This window comes from Ambystoma mexicanum, chromosome 13 (genome assembly GCF_040938575.1).
Source record: "Ambystoma mexicanum isolate Mex_15411 chromosome 13, UKY_AmexF1_1, whole genome shotgun sequence".
NCBI classification, from domain to species: domain Eukaryota; kingdom Metazoa; phylum Chordata; class Amphibia; order Caudata; family Ambystomatidae; genus Ambystoma; species Ambystoma mexicanum.
In genome coordinates, this window is record NC_090938.1 from 552811606 (window position 1) to 552832840 (window position 21235).

The 21235-nt window shown below is 44.6% G+C and overlaps 1 protein-coding gene across 7 annotated transcripts in view; it reads right to left on the reverse strand.

Moving 5' to 3' along the window:
• Positions 1-1627: 1627 nt before the first annotated feature.
• G6PC3 (glucose-6-phosphatase catalytic subunit 3) overlaps positions 1628-21235 on the reverse strand; it is a 78825-nt gene continuing 59217 nt past the window's right edge. For all 7 annotated transcript variants that reach the window (XM_069634334.1, XM_069634330.1, XM_069634333.1 and 4 more), the window contains exons 5-7: positions 5804-5922; positions 5489-5630; positions 1628-4689 (exon numbers count right to left, since the gene is read on the reverse strand). In XM_069634334.1, the coding sequence (XP_069490435.1) occupies positions 4326-4689; positions 5489-5630; positions 5804-5922 (625 nt within the window). In that variant the 3' untranslated portion in view covers positions 1628-4325. The remainder of the gene's footprint in view (positions 4690-5488; positions 5631-5803; positions 5923-21235) is intronic.

Here is a 21235-nt window from a genome sequence, read left to right on the forward strand (position 1 = left end):
CTTTCATGAGTCTTGGTGTTAGACTACTTGTTAATTGTCCCAACGTTTTGGCTATGTCTAGCGTTGCTAGAACTAGTTTAATTGGTGCGTGTCAACAGAGCTCTTTGCTTAGCTTTGCTACTTATTTTAGTTAGGTGGATTGGAACGACACTTTTAATTGACAGTTTTAATTGACCCTCTTTGTGGATGGACTCCCGTCTTTCTTTTGCTTTCCCTCTCGGCTATGCAGAATGTGATAAACGTCTTCAGATTAGACGCTCCCCTCTTTACCAGAATCAAGTTGTATTCATCACATGTTGATATTGATGGTAAGTTTTACTTAGGTTATTTTTAACCTAATAACGTGAATAGAGATACATGAATAACTTTCTTCTCCTGTGTTCTCCTGTTCTTTCTCCTTTCTCAGCTGGTTGTGCTTACATCAGGTTTTCACAATCGAAAGTGGACCCAACATTCAGAATTTATCTCATCTCCACTGCAGTTGAATGACGCTTCCTGTTTGGTGTTTTTTTTGTATGTGTATAGTGGGCATCTTGGATCCCCTGATGAAGTTCATATAATTATAGTTACAAGTTGTGTGAACGAAACATGTTGGGCATATGAATACCCTGTTTATCAACTAAATTTGTGGTTACAGTCACCCTAGCTGTTAGAAGGGTAGACGACTAATGGGTAAACCACCAATAGGTGACCCCTGAAAACTGTTAAGTGTTAACATTCTGAGGTGCTACCAACCATAGTGTTGCTATACACTGGGTATATAATGTTGTTTGACAATTTTTACTATATAGATTTGTATAGGCAGGTTGCCAAGAGTTTTGAGGTGTATACGTTACACCATGGCAGATGGTTTTTATTCATTTTTTTTAGACAAATTTGGAACATTTATGATGGTGTTGTAGTGTATGTTTTAGAAAAGTGCACTAGGTTTTACACTTTTTTTTAATGTGATGTTTGTTTTATTGGTGATATTTAATATTATGTGTTTTTTTGAATAAATTATACTTTGACATTGTCCCAACCAACGACTCGGTACCTATTTGGTTCGTGGACCGGGGTTTGGCAGATAGGACTTAGTTTACACAGGAGAATGACGGTTGGCCCTCTTTTGTCTTTTATTGTCTAGAAGGCTTCAGTGGAGTTAGGACCAGATGTCGTTAAATTGCTCCTCTAGTCTCCCTTAGTTAGTTATTGATACTGTGTTCTCTTCAGGAAGTCATCCCTAGTCCCATAGGGGGTTCCTTCCCCATTAGATCCTCTGGCTGAGTACCACCCCCACCACCCTCAGGGGGACTATCAGTTAGTGGCCTGACCTCCCTGGCCTCATGAGGCGGCGGGGCTCCCCCTAGGGGAGAAGGGACAACATCAAAAGATTTGTCACAGTGGTAAAACTGACAACACTTGGCCCTGGACAGAGCCCAGTCCTGTCTCAAAATGCACATCCAATATTCCCTCTGTCTAGATCCTCAAACAAGAAGAGTTGTTTTTAATAAATGTTCAAAAGGCTGTCTTGTGTGCTGAACAGATTGCAGATTACCTCTGATATTCGCAATACCTTTATAAAGTGATTTATTTAGAACTTGTCTGAGAGAAGAACAGCTTTCATCTATCAGTAATAGCTAGACTGTTTGTTTTCATTTAAATTTGTTTTATTGGTAATTGGTTACAACATACAACAATATATCCATTCACCAGTGTACATATTCTAACAGTACAGTTAATTTCTTTAGGTATCACACAACTTCCTACAATATTCTATGGCGTGTGGGTTCTCAATGTTACCACCCATTGTCTCTACCACTGTTTACCACCCAGGTGGGGATATTCAATTCAGTAAATGTCATGCAGGTGCCTACATTGAGTCTCTCCAAAATTCGTAGTCCACACATTTCGCTCCTGTTCACTTCACAGGGGCGGATAGTTGTCTTTGCTGAGGTGATGGCTTTTCTTTTCTAGTTGTACTACGCTCCTCGACAGATTAGTCTTACTGTTCTTCCTTTTCACGGGGGACACAAATCAGGTGTGTTCATTAGCTCATTCAGCATTTGTCCCCAATCCATACTACTGTCCATCTCAGCACCTGCCAGCGTCGGATCGCTAAGTAGTTCCATCTCTGCCGTCCCCCAACGGTATACATCTTTGAGTCAGAGTTGAGTTGATGGGCCCTTCGGATTCTTCCAACAAATAGCAATTCTGCATTTAACCAATATAAGTAGAAAGGCTGCTCTCTTCCTTTTGGATATTGTTCGTTTTCCCCTAGGTAACAACCCCCACAAACATGTTTCAGGCGAACACACATAGTTACTGTTGGTCCAAGTATTAACCTTATCTACCACCTCTTCCAAAAAAACGTTTATTTTTCGAACAATCCCAGATCATATGCCAAAAACCTGCCGTGGCTCCCTTGCATCTCGGGCATGTATGTGGGTGTTGCGGGTTAATTGTGTGTAATCTAGATGGTGTCATATACACCCTATGGGTAAAGTTATATTGTACCAGTCTAAACCTAGCGTTTCTAGACACTTTACAGATATGTTCCCATATTTTGATCCACTGTTTGACAGGTATCTCCACCCCAATATCCTTCTCCCATTTTGCATTCACGGCTAGTTTCGGGAGTTTCTTCCGATCTATAATCTGTCGATAAAGAGCGGATATCCCCCATCGGCTCAGAGTTTCCTCCCATATGTTGGCTATCCTTTTTACGATTCGGGCATAATTTAGGAAGGACCCTTTGGACATATCATAACGCTGACTCCAGTCCTGAAATGGTAACAATGCCCCCCGCAAACAAGTCTCCCACTGTCGTGCACCCTTTGCTACGTAATTTGGACCAGTCCAGATTAGCTAGACTGTTTAATACCAGCAGCATCTTTAGGTACCCATCATGATTGTAATCATGTCCTTTAATGTACATTGTTTTTTAGGAAATTTACCAAATGCTTCTTGCTGAATAAACACCAGGTGCAGTAATCTCTGTGTCACCTTCATAGGCAACTGCCCATACCAAAACTGACCAGTGACTTGTACATTAATAGGTATTATAATGCTCAAAAGTGCAAAATAGATTTGTTCGCTGTTGTGAAGTGTTTGTGGTGTCTTGTTTATGTGCTTGACCATCCACAGATACTATAGTTTTGCTATGCACCAAACTCTGTTGAATGATGGGTATGTTGAGTGCGGTGCTGAATTGTCCAAGGGAAAGAAATCCCCAACACACATCATGTGTTACAATATGGCTTTTCTGCCAAGAAATGTTTATGGCCACATTGAATTACAGGTGCAAATCTAGACAGTCTATTATCACCAGGTATGTCCTAGGTCTTGCTATCAGGTCTCACACATTAAAATGTACTTTTCGGTGTCTATTCGCCATGGCACAAGCATTAGTGTGTCTGTCAGGACTCACATTTATAACTAGTCCATAAAGGATAGCGCACGTACACATGATTTTAGGCCACGTGTTCACATCAACAGGTGCTGGTTGCTTTTACAGAATGTGCACATTAAAAGTGATCTTGTGCTGGCAACAAACTGTGCACAGTAAAAGCTATCATAATGAGTTACGCATCTGCGGGTTGCAAAAGAACTTTGCCTGTGCCCAACAAAATCTATATGCACAAAATGAGCCTTACGAAACCACTCGTAAAGCATCTTTACCTTTTGTAAAATTAAGTTGTAGGCATTAACCATAGTTTAATAGTGACTCAACGTAGTACCAGAACAAGTGTAGGAATGGATGACCGCAAACCAATATTGTGTTTTGAAGCAAAATTACAAAGCTAGCAACATCATCCCAAATATGTACTGTTAGTTTAACAGTTCATTCAATCCAGCTGTGAGACTGTGCTGCAGTTCGATATACTTTGCTGAAGTTTCTACTTGTGCTACAATGATGTGCTCTACGGGTACAGATAGTGAGAGCATTTGCAGAGTCGGCAAATGGTGTGAGGTTTTCATGCTCCAAGTAGTCCTTATAAAGCTACTTGTGCTTAATAGTCATTGGTAGCAGAAGTCCTTCTGAAGATGGGTATTAGGTAGACAATCTGTAGAGAAGGCTGTGATGGAAAACTGCCACCGTTATTGGCGTGTCAGGAGAAGACATTGCTTTGTGTGGGTGGTGACTCCAGCACAGTAGAGATACCGGGGTAATCTGCTTTAGGTTTCTTTGGAGAAATACTTGGAGGTTCAGATGTAGACATGATAGTGCTTTAGATTTTCTTGTATGTGTGACCTCTCTGGGGATGCAAGGATAGCAGTGGTATTTGAATGTAGAAAAGATGTCACCACAGCATGTGCATGTGGACACAGTGCATAAATAGAAGCTACTCACATTTTGGAGTGCTTTCTCCGCGGTTGAGGGACTTCATCACCCCAGGGACTATTGCAATGACAATCAGTGGATAAACAGCATTCTTCATAAAGTTTAGAATGTAGAACAGCATATTAAAGGATGTTGGAAGAGGGATGTAATCCAGGGTGTGAAGCAGTGCCACAGACAACCCCATACACCGGACACAGTCTCTGCCTTTGAAGATCTGTTGCTTGACCTCTCTGTAAAGGGGAGAGTGGACTGTTAGCCCCAGACCCAGGGCGTTTCCAGCGCAGCGAGTCACAGAGGAAAAAGGCATGGTGTCCAACCGCACCCACTTGGGATTCGAACACCACTTGCTTGCAAACCGGATGGACCTGGAAGGGTAAACAAGAGATTAGGTGATTTTTAATGTTTGTATTGTGCTTAAAATAGGGATATCATAATTCTGCATTCTTGCTCTTGTGAAACCTGTGGAACTTTCTTCTGTAAAACCAACAAAACGGAATTTAAAAAAAAAAAAAATAGGGATATCCTATTTGTACAAGAATAATGTGGATAGATGGTGTGTCCGATAGGGTGATTTGAAAATAAAGTCTGTCAAAGTAAAGAGTGCAACATTCTAATATGTTAAAAAAAAAGATTTCAAAACCTTAAGTCAGAAAAAATAAAGAATTGTTCTGGATAGTGGTGTAGGACTGAAAGCGGTGGTCAGAGGCATATGTGTTACATGTACTCTTCCCCGGTTACTGGAAATCCTATTAAAAGTAACAGGTTGGGAGGAGGAGCCGAGGGAATTTTTCCACCAGGTGTACTTAACAGAAATTCTATATTTTCTCCTTAGATAATCACAAGGTTGATATCAAGGGACACTATTTTGCTCCATAGTCTTATGACATGGAAACACAGAGAAAAGGACCAATATAGAGTTGGCAATAAAGCAGTTGTCGGTGGGCGAGGGGGGACTAATGGGAGGTTAATTCACTGTGGGAATTAAATTAACAGTATGTGATGACAAAGAAATAACCTTCCAGCTTGGATGCCCAATACTTTTCTTCCTGTTTACTTGGGCTCCCATGAGGTAAATTACAATCCCAGATTAATCCAGGCACTAGTCTTGTAGGGTGGGCATGTAGTGTTGGCACTTGATTTTAGAGTTTTAATCTCGACTCTCACCAGGATGGATCTATTCCAATGCCAATCATACTCCAGTACAGAAAGCTTGCCCCAACCAGCAGCACAGTGGAGGCGATCACGTAAAATCGAAACTCTTTCTCATCTGGGATGTTTCTACTCAGCACATGGCCTAGAACGATGCCTACAGTTTAAGGAGAAAGACAGCATGAATGAAATGATCTTCTGCAGTATGTCTAGTATGGCACCTGGAATTCAAGGCCAACAAAGAGAACAGAAAACCTATTCTTCACAATACTCAACTGGATCCGATGGAGATTGTTTACTGGAGAAAAGGGAATGGAGTCATAAACTCACCTGCCACAATCCCAGCCAAAACCTGATGTGGAAAATGGGCCAAGATGAAAACTCGAGAAAGGCCCACAGCCAACATAAAGACGAAGTACAGCTTGATGGTGACGAGCCACACCAGCCGGCTGAAGAAAGAAAAACCAGAACGTCAGTTTTATTAACCAATAGGAAGGCACACAGGAATATGTATTTTCCTAGACATTTTTCATTGAATGGGGGCTATATGCACCTTCTAAATGTTAAATAGAATGACCAAACATAACAGTCTCAAAGTGCAGGAATATTGAAGTCATAATATAGCTAGCAGTCTGGGTGGCTGTGTCAGTAGCCCTTTTTGAAATATTAGATTAGGGTTCTACAAGTAAGGTCCTTGACCGCAACACCACCACCCTTTTTTCAGGATTACTACAGACTATGTCAAGAACTCCTAATGTGGGACATTGGATCCAATTGTATTTTGTGTGGTTATCTTGAAAATACAGAATTAATTTGGCTCTTAAGAACTGGAATTGAAGAACCCTTGTTTAGATGATCAGCAGTCTAGTTACAGGAGACTGGAAGATTCTGCAGAAACAAGCCACTCTACCACCACAACACCAGAAGAGTCTGAAGTTCTGCATCGTTCCACTGGGGAATAAGACTTATTTTTCTTTAGGTTCTTTTGATTTATGAAAGCATTTACTTTTTATTTTTTGAATTTACGAAGTGTGGCCCTGACTCCAAGGCATCATGGTGCTAAACATCTGCTTCAGTAGTATTTAGCTGTTACCGAATAAAAACATTATAAAACCCTAAAAACATCATCCAAACAAAAACACAAAAATACACAGAGTACATATAATTAATTTAAACCTGTGTTTTTAAAGCTTTCTGAAGAGCAAATGAAGAAGAAAAAGACAAATGGAATAAGGAAGGGAATTCCAAGCATGTAGTGCAGCCACTGGGAAGTCTTGTTCAGAGAACCGGGTGTACGTCTAAATCCAGAAAAAATCTGCAACTTAGTTGTCGGATAGACAGGTTGTCCCAGCCCTGCAGTCCTTGTAAATGATGTCCCAGATCGTGTGCGCATGTGAATAGGTAAACGCTCAAGAGAAACTGAAGGGGGTGAGATGTGGTCAATTTCTGTGCTCAGCTAATCAGTCGGGCTGCTGCGTGCAATACCAATTCTAACCCTTTACTAGCCCCTGAGACATGCACATAGACACGTCCTAATTTCCACAGAAAATCATTGAAGGTGAAAGGATTAAAGAGCCTGGGAATATGCTGTCAGGCCTGATGAGACAACATTAACTTCATTAAGCCTTAACAGAACTATGGCTTATACGGCCCTATGCAAGTTTGAAGGGGAAATACACATTTCAATTAATGAAAACTGAAAAGACAACATTTTGTAATTTGTGCAATATGACCCTTGAAGTTAAGATCAGAGTCAGGGAGGAATCCCAGATACGTAGAGGACACCAGGATAGGCACGATGCCTACACAGGTCAGACAATAAAACTGTGCTTAGGTTGTCAGAACCAGATGATGTAGAAAGATCAGAAGAAACTCTATCTTAATGGTGTTACGTTTTAACAAATTTAAAGAATTACAGTCATGTATTACCTTAAGGCACTCCCACAGGCAGAGGACTTCCACCAGTGGTAACACCAAGAAATCATTGAGGGTTGTTGGCAGACTGGTGTACGGAGAGGCCTGAGTCAGCATCCAGAGACTCCATGTAGATAATAAAAAGTAACAGTGACAAGCTGGAACCCTAGGGAACACCATGGCTCATAGGGAGGATGCCTGACCAAGGGGTATCTATCTCTACAATTGCACGCGATCTTTCAAAAAAACAAGGTAAGCCAAGATAGTACAGATCCGGCCAACCTCATACAGGTGGATAAGACGTTAATACGTGCCCCAGGATTCATCATATTGAAAGCTGCTGTGAGATCAAGGAGTATCAGCAGGTACCTCCATTGTTCAGGATATTGTCCAACACCTGCAGAGTAGTTGTCGTGTTAATATCTCTCCACCTCCTGGTAAATCTAAGGCGGTAATCCCTAAGGCTGAAACACCAAAACCTATTATACTAAAAGAAAGAATCCTTTTGGTCCCTAAAAGCAAATGTCTTCCTCAATACCAAGGGTATACTACAGGGAATAGCGTTGCCTTCTCTACACCATCTTCCTCTGATAAAGTTAAAACCTACAGCCCGTCTGTTAAAATGACTAGGGACATTAAATCTACCCTTACAAATACACAGGAAGTAGAAATACCTGACTTTGAGAAAGTAAACTACATGTCCCAAAATCACATATGGACTGAGACGAAGAAGAGGGCTGAAGAAGCATGTAGATGTAAAAGATAGGCAATTAGGCCTAAGAGCTTTGGCAAGGGTCTGGCAATTGACATAATGGTTTGCACCTGAAACCCATTGCCCCACCTATGAGGCATTAAATAATGCAGCAGGAGAGGGAAGAAGGAAGGAGCTGGAGCAGGAGCTGGAAGGCTGGTAGTAGTAGCAGAAGGAAAACAGCATGAGGATGGCAGTTCACAAGGAAGTGTGATCAACTAAAGGACGCCGGGATGCGGAGACAGCAGATTTCACCTGCAAGTTCTGAGAGGTTCCTGTGTTCACAACCGTTGCCTTGCCATGGCTGAACTGAGAAAGACGTGCTGAAAGTGTAGATTTTTCCAGGTGCGCCTAGTGGCTGTAATTGCCGTGACCGTGCTGAACCCTGAGGCCCATAGTAGAAAGGAAGCTGAGGGACAGAGGAGTGAAGGAGACTCCCAGTTGGCATGGCCAAACCTGAGACACCCGTGCTGCAGAAGGGTATGGGCCCCAAGTGTGCCCAAAGCCATACTAGAAGTGTAAGAAGTCGGGAATGTGAAACAGGCTGCAACCGCATTGTTCCTGGAGCCGGTGACTGAAGCTTGACGTTCAGGTTCACTATGAGACCCTTCCTGGTAACTGTTACCAGCTCTAAAGTGGCCCGCGTAAGAGTAGAAGTGAGTATTAACTGTTTGTCATTGCGAAAAGTATTGATAACAATGGAAATGTATCACGCGCACTTCTAGTAAAAGTCATAGTGCTCGCCTAAGAAGAAAAGCATCTTGTTACCCATTGGGTAACTATTAACGTTGCCGGAGTGGTGGTGTGTCCCTAATTAAAGAGGGAATGCTTGCTAAAACATTCTGAAAACCCTATAGTTGACTTTAACAATTGTTACAAGTGCTTACAGCATCAAAGGAAGGTCACGCGTGGCCAATTGTGATTCCCGACAGGCGTTAGAAAGCAACTACGTGATAATACGTGGAAATACAAGCACTTGCAGTTGGTTAACGATCTATCTTAAAGAGTGGTCCCGTGGGCCTACACCCTTTTTCTCATTTGAAGACAGAATATTGTAACATTAAGTACTCTTTAAACCCAACATTAAGTACTCTTTAAACCTAGAAGTTGTTGTACTAATGAGAAGAACAAGCAATACCCAAGCCAAGAGGCAACCCCTTCCTATGGTGAAGCAAGCCCTGTTTAAATCTATCCACCTGATTTGCAAAGTTGTCAAAAGTCCAGTGTCCTCCGATACAAATGTTATTACCCAAAGTTGGAAGTACGGCAATACAGCTTCAGGGTAGCTACTGGAACCAAGAAAGTGTGAATAAAGCTGGGGAATGGAGCTGGGTGCTTGTAAGAAGATTGAGCAAATAATATGTAATCCTGGGACTGCTGCAGTTGAGAGAGAGTTAGTCTTGAAGCAGAGGCAGATTATATTTGTGGCAGTAAGACAGACAGAAGAGGCTGCCCTTTTTTTTGGAGTATAGGAAAGAAGAGTGCCTTGCCTACCTGTAGAGGTCAAAGTGTCTTGTCTTTAAATGACTAAAAATACTGAAGTACAAAGTTGAAATTAAAAAAACAGAACTGTGGTTGTGTATAATACTGTCAGTGTATGTTACATTAAAGTTGGTTGAAGTAGTGACATACTGTGGAACAAAGGAGCTTGTTCCCACAGTAACAGTAGTAGAAGGGTGGTTGTCAGGAGGAAAGCAACACCTAATAAGAAGCATCCTCACAATTATACTAAATATACTGCAGTGGTCATAACCACTTGTGAAGTTGTAGAAGGAGAAGGTTTTAACCTATTCGCTGAACTGTGGCAAACCCATCTTTGAAAGAGGATATCCAGGTTTACCATTGGTGCTATTTTCTTGGTGGGAATTTGAAGGGGATCTTTTCAACTGAAAGTTGAAGAGCTGTTACAAGTGGATTTTTGTTTGATGACTTTTTGTATATATGGAACTTAGAATAACTGGTTCAAGACTTTACTTTTTCTTTTGAACATTTGGGGAAGTTGACTTTGGACAATCGTGGGGAAGGGGTTTACCCAGGACAGTTGAACGTCATCCAAATACTGGTTAATTGTGGTTTACTCTTTTATGTTGTTTATGAATTACTTCAAATGTTTTGTTGTGAAGAGTGAGAGCCAGTTTGTACATGTTAGGAGTTATTCGCTTATCCTTTAGATTAGGTAGGGGATTCCCTGAAAGAGTAGGATTAGCAAGGATTTATTTGAACAATTTTTCTTTAATAAAATATTTAATTTTGAGAAAACCATAAGCAGTTGTTAGCCTCACATTACGGACCCCTCACATAGGTCCTAAGAAGATTGTGATTAGAAATGTGACTGGATAGCTGATCTACTGCACACCTAAGGAATTGGCCCAAAATTGGCAGAGGCCAAACTGAACAAAGTTTAAGGACCAGTCAGATCCAGGAGAATTATTTTTAATTGACAAAGCCTAACTAACTTTTAATGCATCAGGGAATATGTCCTTCAATTAGGCATTAGCTAATTGGAGCCTATCCTTTTCATAAACACTTATGTCTCATAATGCAAATGGGCCTCTATATGAACCGCTACGTGTGCTGCTCCATTGAGTCAGATAGTTCTTATCACTCTTTGATTCTTTGAGCATCCCTTGGGCAGCAGTCTAGTGGTACTAGTCTGGAGGTTTTAGGTAATCTCTACATATGTCTAACCCTTTATGCAAGAGACTTAGTGCAATTAGAATGATTCCTCTTTTATGGTTTGGATTCTGGCCCTCAATAGCACATTTTATCCAGTACATATAAAATCAATATGCTCAATATTGTTATCCTGCACCGCTTTCCCACCTTGGGATTACTAAAAGAAGCTTCTGAGACATTACAACAAATATTTAAAAAGTTGAGCTGCACTACTAAACCTGGGCGCAAAAAATGTGCACAAGCCATTGGCTAGTGTTAATTTACTCTTGGCGAGTAAGAAATGGTATGCTGGGCAGGCCAGTCACCTGGAAGGGCAGATAACCCATGATGCATTAGAGTTTAGCCCTTAAGTCTGGTGCACCTGCCACGGCGTGCGAGGACCGCCGCTGGGCTAGGGAGCCGCCACCCCAATGGGAGGCTGGTGCCTAAGGGCCCGGGCTCTGGCCACGACACCTTAGAGCTTTGCCCTCCGTAGAGGGCCGGTGCCCCACCCTGGCCGCGCAAGGACTGGCACTGCGTTTGGGGCCGCAACACCATGTGCCTAAGGGCTGGGCAGCACCCACGGCCATCCAGGGCCATGGGTGGGACGCCTTAGAGTTTTTACTCAGGTGAGAGCTTTACCCTCCTGTGAGTGCCGGGGCACCAGAGATTATGGGGCCACCATCCTGCATCGGAGGCTGGTGCCCCAGGGCTTTGTTTCTGAGGGGTGCAGACACAGAACACCCCAGCTTGCCTCTGGGAGCCCTGGCCAGGACCCGGGACTCGCCCAGACTGCCTTCCTCACACCTGTGTGACCAGCAGCTGGGACTTTCATTCTGCTCTGGCCCTTTGTGTCCGGTCGGGGAAGGAGGAGTGGTGCTCCGGTTTGTCAACCCAGCGGGTCCCGGACTGCCTCGCTGAGCCCTGGTGGCTCTCCCCTATGACCGCCGGAGCCTCACCCCACATCTTGGGGGGTTGGTTTGCTGCCTTCCTGGGGCACTGGTTTGGGTACAGAGGAGGTGTCCACAGCCACGCCGCAGGAAGACACTTCTCGTCGACTATTAAGCCTCCACGAAGCAAGGGCTTATGGGGTACGGCCTGAGACAAATGTAGGAGTCAGCCGGCCACGACTTGGGTCGTCTGGTCCAACTGCCCCAGCTTGTCCACATCGACTAGATGCCAATGCTGCCACAAGGTTGTGCCTGCCTTAAAGCCACTATCCAGGATCTTGGGATTAAGCTGCCAGGTCCACTTCCCAGGGCCGGGATTTAAGCCACTATCTGCAACCAAAGCCCAGCCTCTCTTCCCGGCATCCCACGAGCTGTGTCCTGCCACTCTGCTCCGGCTGGGCCAAGGCCACCTGGTCTGCTAGGCTGACCAGAAATGGATAGAAGAGCATTCCACCGCCCACATGCACCCTCGTGGGTGGGAGTTTGCTGTGTGCCCCACGGTGCAGCAGGAAAGACAGGCACCCTTTCGCGCCACTGCTGTGTTTTTTTTGGCAAAAGCTTGGCTCAGAGGACGACTTTCAATAGATAGCGCAGTGAGGTAGCTGCTCTGCGCCTTATGAAATCCTGACCCAAAATCAGGCCGCCTACGAATGATTTAGCACCCGGTCCCCCACGAACATGCCGTGCACTACCGGTGGGAGAGGTGGCCCCCTTCTGTCCACATTCGAGCCCTGAGGCGAGCAGCTCTACACACTGGCCCAGAGCCTGGCGATCCTGGCCAACAGAGGCTCAACAGCTCTGCGGATCAGTACAGTTTAGAGAGTCGTTAATTCATGATCCCACAGATGGTAGCTTTGCCCCATTGGCTCCTCAGCCAAGCATGAACCTGCAGTTACTCACGTACTGAGCAGGATTACTATCGCAACAACAAATCATAAGCAGGATAAAACAAACTTTCTCACAACAGTTTACACCCATCTCACGTTCCATATCAGTGGTTGAACAATCCAATGCCTGGTGAACTCTGCTTCACAATGATAGGAAGAGCCAATATCGAATGGATCAAAAAGTGACGTTGCTATGAATGCTTAGCCGCCACAAGCCAGTTATCCCTGTGGGAACTTTTTTGACACCTCCTACGTGAAGTCCAAAAATTCATAAGGATCGTGAGGCCCCCACTTTCACGGTCTGTATACATACTGGAAATCAAATCAAGCGTGCTCTTGCCTTTCTGCTATGCAGGAGATTTCTGTCCTCCCTGAGCTCACCTTTGGACACTTGCATTAGCCAAACTCCCCACCTGCCACTGTCCCTGGAGTTTATCGTGCCCGGTGGGCGCTGAGCGCTTGGGAGCCAGAAGCGAGAGCCCCAATGGGCTCGCCCCCTGCCTCACAGGGTAAGTAAAAAATCATAAGAGTAGTGGTATTTCACCTTCAACCCTAGGGCCTACCACTTATCCTACACCTCTCATGTCTCTTCAAACAGCCAGACTAGAGTCAAGCTCAACACGGTCTGCTTTCCCTGCGGATTCTGCCAAGCCTGTTCCTTTAACTGTGGTTTTGCTAAATAGTATGTAGGGACAGTGGAAATCTTGTTCATCCATTCATATGTGTCACTAATTAGATGACAAGTGATTTGGCTATGACCAGCTGGCACGGCGGCTCAGGGGCTGGCATCGGAGAGAGGGGGCACTCAGGGTATCTCTCTGGTGTGTGATTGGGGATGTCCCGGCAGGTTAGCCCAACCCTGACTGACGTTCCCATCCATCTGCTGGGTCGCAGACCCCTCCGGTGGAAGGGATCCTGCTCCCCAATACCTAGTCCCCCATGAGATCCCAGCCACGGAATGCTCTGCTGGCAGCAGCGTGAGGGGCACCCAAGGCTGTGGGTGTGAGTGTCTGGGACACAAACAAGGTCAGGCCTGCAGCTCTTCCTCGGTCAGCTCTGCCATTAATGATCCTTCTGCAGGTTCACCTATGGAAACCATTTTATGACTTACTTCTCTAGATAGTCAAGTTTGATCATCTTCTTAGCGCTCCACCAGGGCCATTGCCTACTCTAGCGGTGTCGATCCGAGGACCTCAATAAACCATCCAATCGGTAGTAGCGAGGGGTAGTTTGTTCAAAGTGCATGGACTTAATCAATGTAAGCTTATGACCCGCACTTATTGGGAATTCCTCGTTCATGGGAAAGAATTGAAATCTCCATTCCCTATTACGAACGGGGTTCAGTGGGCTAAGCACACCTGTCGACAAAGGGTAGACACACGCTGATCCGTTCAATGTAGTGTGCGTGCAGCCCCAGACATCTAAGGGCATCATAGACCTGTTATTGCTCAATCTCGTGTGGCTGAACGCCACTTGTCCCTTTAAGAAGTTTGTTTGTTTATTTATTTGTAAAGCGCCAGACCCGAATGTATCATGGTGCGAAGGATAAGGATAGTTTAAGCTTACATAGTTACAGAATTTGACAATTACAGAGTGTGGAGTCAAATTAATGGATAGCGTTGTTACATAATTGTAGAGAGAAAGAATCAGTGTGTGTTCTAGCCAAATGCAGCAGACGTGAAGGTATTACTGAGGCTAAATGTCATTTTCTTTAAGACAATTGGTGATGTTGGATCTGAAGAGTGAGTAGGATTGGTCAGTCCTTAGGGTAGGTGGGAGTGAGTTCCATAGTTGGGCAGCTTTAACCGGGAAACTATTACCACCTATTGTTTACATTTTGAAGGATGGGACTGATAAGCAGTTAGTGTTGGATGCTCTAGTGGGTCTGGACGTGAGTCTTCTTTTGAATCTCTCTGTTAAATAGAGCGGTGCTGCATTATTAAGGCCCTTAAAGGTTAGAGATGCAGTTTTTAGTTAAATTTTGTCGATAGTTGAAAGCCAGTTGGATGGTCTTCTAATTGAAGAGATAGTTTCTCTTTTGGTCATTCCTAGGGCTGCTCTCGGGGCATTATTTTGGAGCATCTGAATTTTATTAGTGATATGTTTATTTGATCCCAAATAGAGGGGGTTGCAACAGTCCAACTTGGACAGCAAAGTCCTCTTGCCAAGGTGGTGCAACTATTTGTGGAGAGGAAGGGTTTCACTGATCTAATCAATTTACGCATGTATGCAGTAGATGATGCCATTGCGTTCACTTGTTTTGCCAGCATAAGGCTTGAGTCGAGGTAAAAACCTAGGGTTTTTACTTCTTTAGCAACCTTAATCGTGTTGCCGTCTATGTTAAGCGATGAGTAGTCAGGGCTGAGTTTGTTAATGTTTGATATTGTTCCCAGGATGATGAGTTCCGTTTTGTCATCATTCAGGCATGGACCATGTAATGCCATCCATACCTGTATGATGAGGTATATCTTATTCACCAAGGCCAAATCCTGATTGTAATCATCTGAAAGTGGGATGAGAATCTGGGTGTCGTCTGCATCGTTAGTGTAGGTGACACCTAGAGAGTCCAGACCATCAAACAGGGGCTTGGTAAAAATGTTATACATGGTCGGGGAGACACAGGAGCCCTGGGGAACACCACAATTGATAGGAATCGGGTCTGCAGCTGCTGCCGTAGATAAGACCCTCATAGTTCTCTCACTTAAGAATGATTGGATCCATTCTATAGCTGGCTGCGAGAAGTGCGCTGCTGATTCTAGGTGGTTACAGAGTATCTTATGGTCCACCAGGTCAAATGGTGCTGACAAATCCAAGAGAAGTAGTAAGGCACACTTTCCCCGGTCTTGCAACTTGTCAACCTGAACCTAAAGGTCTATCAGTGCTGTTTCAGTACTGTGCTGTGGTCTAAAACCTGATTGTCGGGTACCAAGAAGTTGATTAGTTTCTAGGAATTTCTGAATCTGTAGGTAAGCCACTCTGTTCAGTATCTTTAAAAGGAATGGCACGGTCGTGACTGGCCTGTAATTTGTAGGTATAGCCGGGTCTAGAGTTTGCTTCTTAAGGAGAGGAAGGACCCATGGTTCCTTAAGGTTGCTTGGAATGGTCCCTGAGGTGAAGGACGCGTTAATGAGCTTAGATATGAACGGTGATAAGTCTCATGCGGCGTCTTTTATAAATTGGGCAGGACAAATATCTCCACGACACTTGGAGGGTTTAAGTGATAGTATTATTTTTTCAACCTCCAGTGTGGAAACTTTGGCAAAGTTAAATCACAGTTCTGGTTTGGCAGCAGTGCGAGGTGTGCCAGTTTGAGGAGTAGCCGAAGGTATGTTAGATCTTTTCTTATTCATTTTAGTTTGGAGAGTGGCAATTTTGTTGGTAAGTGCCTTCTGTATGTCTGAGCACCACGTTTTATCTTTGACACAGTTGTCGGTACCGGGATGGGATTCTCCAGTTCCTTTAGTATTGCAAAAAGCTCCTTAGTGCCTGATTTAGCTTGCAATATTCTGTTGTCGAAGCATTCCTTCTTAGCTCGCCGTATTTGAGTTTTGTATTTTGTAGACATATTAATAAGGTTTGCTTTGTTCGTCTCCGATGGATTTAGTCTCCAAGTTGATTCGCACTTAAGTTTTTCTATTCTTAATGAGTTTAGGTATGGGGCAAACCAGGTATTTAGATGTGATCTAGGTTTACTGTTCCTCATTGTTAAAGGAGCGATGGTGTCAAGGGCATTGGCCAGGACTGTATTGTATTCATTAACTAAGGCCAATGGATCAAGAGAGTCTGGTAGCGAATTTAGAGTTGGGATTATCAGTGGTAGTAGTTTGTCAGGCGTTATGTTTTTTTATTCCTTGTTAACATGGGTGGTGCTATAGGGTTATTTTGGATTGAGTGAATTTTGGAGTCTATGGTAAAGGCTATCAGCGAGTGGTCTGTCCATACCTGTGGGCTGATAATGGTGATGGTAGTAATCAGCCACCCAGTCAATCGTCCCTTCTCGTGGGTGGGCTGTGTCACTTTTTGGGTAAAGCCAAGTTCTGAGAGGACATTCGCTATGGTTGTAGCTTGAGCATCTTTGGGGTCGTTAAAGCCTAGATTCAGGTCTCCTAATAGGAGAGCATGTGATGTATTTTTTAGATTATCCAAGAGGATCATGGAAATGGTGTATAGTAATGGTTTGGGAGTTTGAAGTGAGTAGCTTGACTGTCAGAGATTCACAAGATTTAACGTGCAGTGGTGCCGCTAGTCTCATAGACAGACTAGATTTAGCTATGATGGCTATACCTCCTCCGCAGCCATTAGCTCTGTCTTCTCTGAGGATAGTATAGTTGGCTGGCACAGCAAGCATCAAGGCAGGGCCAACTGCTTGGTGTAACCAGGATTCTGTGATAGCTAAGAAATCATAGTTGCTCGTAAACGCTGACCGCTGGGGGTTGCGTAACTAGTTAGCATGGAGGAGTCTCATTCGCTATCAGAATTAACCAGACAAATCGCTCCAAGAACAGCCATGCACCACCACCCACAGAATCATGAAAGAGCTATCAATCTGTCATTCCTTTCCATGTCACAGCCATGTTTCCCGTGTTGAGTCAAATCAAGCCGCAGGCTCCACTCCTGGTGGTGCTATTCCTTCAATTCCTTTAAGTTTCAGCTTTGCATCCATACTCCCACCAGAACCCAAAGACTTCGGTTTCCCAGAAGCTGCTTGGCGAGTCATATGACTAACACTGCAGGATCGCTAGTCGGCATTGTTTATGGTTGGAACTATGACGGTATCTGATCGTCTTCGAACCTGTGACTCTAGTTTTTGATTAATGAAAACATTCTTGGCAAATGTTTTCGCTTTGGTTCGTCTTGCGCCAGTTCAAGAATTTCACCTCTGGGGCACAATACAAATGCCCCCTGCCGTCATCTCTTAATCATGGACCCAGTTCCGAAAACCAACAAAGTAGAACCAGAGTCCTATTCTGTTATTCTTAGCTGAAGTATTCAGGCAACTGGCCTGCTTTGAACACTTAGATTTTTTCAAAGTAAACACTTTGGCCGCTCAGTCAAGAGAATCAAGTGGTGCCGAGAGGCAGGGGCTGGGACAGGCGGTATCTTGCCTCGAGGCGGAGTGCCAACCCGATCCCAATATCCAACTACAAGCTTTATAACTTTAGCAACTTTAATGTATGCTATTGAAGCTGGAACTTACTGTGGCTGCTGGCACCAGACTTGCCCTCCAATGGATCCTTGTTAAAGGATTTAAAGTGCCCTCCTTCCAATTACAAGCCCTCGAAAGAGTCCTTTATTGTTATTTTTAATCACTACCTTCCCAGAGTCGGGAGTGGGTAATGTGCACACCTGCTGCCTTCCTTGGATGTGGTAGGCGTTTCTCATGCTCCCTCTCCGGAATCGAACCCTGATTCCCCGTTACCCGGGGTCACCATGGTAGGCACAGAAACTACAACCGAAAGTTGATATGGCAGACATCCAAATGTATCATTGCTGTTTGTTTGTTTGTTTATTTATTTGATAGTGCGCGCCAAACCCATGGGTAGCCGGGCGCAGTAGGACAAGATAACTTAAGCTTGGTTACAAAGGATAGTCAGATAAGTACATATACATACATATATCATACAAGTAATATATAGTTACTGCACTACTGGTTACAGTGTAGTGGTAAGGCAGTTGGCAAGTCATGTTACAGATTAATGGATAAGGTCAAAGGAGGGTACAATGAGAGGTCAGTGGGTAATCAGGTTAAAAGTCATTTGTTCAAATCCATTTGAGTACTTAACGTATGAATGTGGGGTATGGTTGGTCTATAAGGAGGTCAGTAGGGAGCGCATTCCATGATTGTGCTGCCTTAACTGGGAAGCTAGTGCCTCCAGCTGTAGTACGTTTAAATCTAGGGATCTCAAGGGTGTGAGAGTTGGCAGCTCTTGTCGGGCGAGTAGAGGTTCTCCTGTTTATCCTATTGGCCAAGTAAGGTGGTGCTAGATTATTTAAGCATTTGGAGGTAAGTGAGACGGTTTTCACGAGGATTCTGTCAGTTATTTTTAACCAGCGGATGTCTTTTCTGAATTTAGAGATATGTTCTCTAAGGGGGATGTTCAGTGCTGCTCTTAGTACGTTATTTTGCAGTCTTTGCAGTTTATCAGTGACATATTTATTGGCGCCGGAGTACAAGGCATTACAGTAGTCTAATCTAGACATTATGAGGGCATTGGCCACGGTAATGCTACTTGTGGTGGATAGGAACGGTCTACAGGCCTGGATAAACTTACATGTGTAGGCTGTGGTGGATGCAAGTGAATTCACTTGTTTCTTAAATGTCAATGTAGAGTCAAGATAGATACCTAAGGTCTTAACAGCAGGCATCACCTTAATAGTGTTATCAATATTAAAGGAGCTGTAGCTAGGATTACGTTTCTTGATATTGATTTCCGATCCTAGGATCAGTATCTCCGTTTTGTCGTCATTCAGGCAGAGGCCATGGGATGCCATCCATGCCTGAATGAGGAGGTATATCCGGTTTACTAAAGCCGTGTCATCCGTATAATTACCTGAGAGAGGGATAAGGATCTGGGTGTCATCAGCGTAATTTGTATAGGTGATACCCAGTCTGTCCAACTTGTCAAACAGCGGCTTTGTAAAGATGGTATACATAGTGGGGGAGACACAAGATCCTTGAGGTACTCCCGCAATATATGAATTGGGTCGGCTGAGGCTGAAGGGTAGAAGACTCTCATTGTGCAGTTTGCCAAGAATGATTGGACCCAGGCTATGGCCTCTCCTGAAAAGTGAGCCGCCGACCTGAGGTGGTTGCATAGTACTGCATGGTCTACTAGGTCGAAAGCTGTGGAAAGGTCCAGGAGGAGTAGCATAGCCGTTTCCCATTGTCCCTCAGTTCGTCAATTTGAGTCTTAAGGTCTAACAAGGCTGTTTCTGTGCCACGGAGGGGGCGGAAGCCACATTGCCGTGATCCTAGTAGTTGATTTGCTTCTAGATATTTCTGTATTTGAGTATAGGCTACTCTGTCAATGATTTTAAGAAGGAAGGGCACTATGGTGATGGGTCTATAGTTAGTGGTGATGGTAGATTCTAGGGTTTGTTTTTTGAGCAGGGGGAGGACCCAGGATTCTTAAAGATTGTTCGGCACTGAACTTGTTCTGAAAGAGGCGTTGATAAGCTTAGTAATAAATGGAGCTAGGTCTCTGGCTGCATCCTTTATGATTTGGGCGGGGCAGTTATCGCCCTTAAAATTTGAGGGTTTTATGGAGAGTATGATTTTCTCGGTTTCGAGGATAGAGATCTCATTAAAGCTGAAAGGAAGAGTCATAATGTTCCCTGTCTGTAGGGGTGTTGCTGCTCTAAAGGGGTCAGTGAGGCCTTTTTTTTGGCTATTTTAAGTTGGAGTGTTTAGATTTTGTTAGAGATGGCATTTTGTATTGCTGTACACCATGTCACCGCTGTCATGCGGACGTGCGACAGTCCAGAGGTTATCTAGAACCACCAAAGCGGCACAGCAAGCCTGGATTTGTCTTTTTCTGATAAATGCACGCATTCCGGGAGGTCAGTACTCGTCGGCATTTATAAGCTCTAGAATTACCAGTTATCCAAGTAACAGATGGAGCGATCAAAGGAACCATAACTGATTTAATGAGCCAGTTGCAGTTTCACTGTAGCGGCTGTGTGTATTTACATGTGCCTGGCTTAATCTTTGAGACAAGCATATGCTACTGGCATGATCAACCAGATAGTCGCACCTGCTGGAACGTGGCAAAAGGGGAGCCGCACACCCCTCTCGTGCTGACCACCACACCCTCGGTGGTCTGCACGACGCAAGCATTAGAGCATTCCCCAATGCTTGGGGGCGGGGCGTGGTTGGAATAATGGCCAACCACATGGGCACCGGCAGCCCAGCCTGCTCTGTCACGGCGAGGAGGAGGGGGGGTAGTGTGGAGGGGAGAAGCAGGGCTCAAGCACAACTTAAAGTGGAGGGGTTTTCCATGAACCACCACCGGTGAGGTGACAGGGGGGTTCAGCACCCCACAGAACGGTCATCCCAAACTGCTGGAGAAACGTGCTTTGGGGAGAAGGGGCAACAGCATGGCTTACTGGGCCTGCACCGGGGCTAGTACCACCTGACCCTGTCCACTCTGCTCTGACTACTAGGGAGATGCCAGGCTGCTCAGCCTTTACTCTGCTCGTCGGAGAGAGCCACCCACTCAAGGGGACCATCCCCGAGGGGGCATCCCTTCGAGTCGACACAGTGCCAAGGCAGGCTTGAAACAACGGCTGAGGCCAGCCAAGCAGTTCAACCCTAGATGGATCAAGTGTCCCAAATCAATCCCGTGGAGTGTGGGGAGGCACACGGGCAGACCACCCTGCCATCTGCATGCAAGTCAGCTGTGGTTCTTTTGTTGGCCAGGTGCCCTGCTGCCCAGAAAAACATTGGCCTCTTGTAAGAGCAGCAAAGGTTTTTTTCACTGCTGTGGCCCGGCATGGCACCTTCAGCAGTTCAAGCTCTGCAGTGATATAGCTTGGGGCATGGACCTTGGTCGGCTTGGAGGTGTGGGGGTGTGGTTTCACCAACAAGCACGGTAGGGCAGCAAGA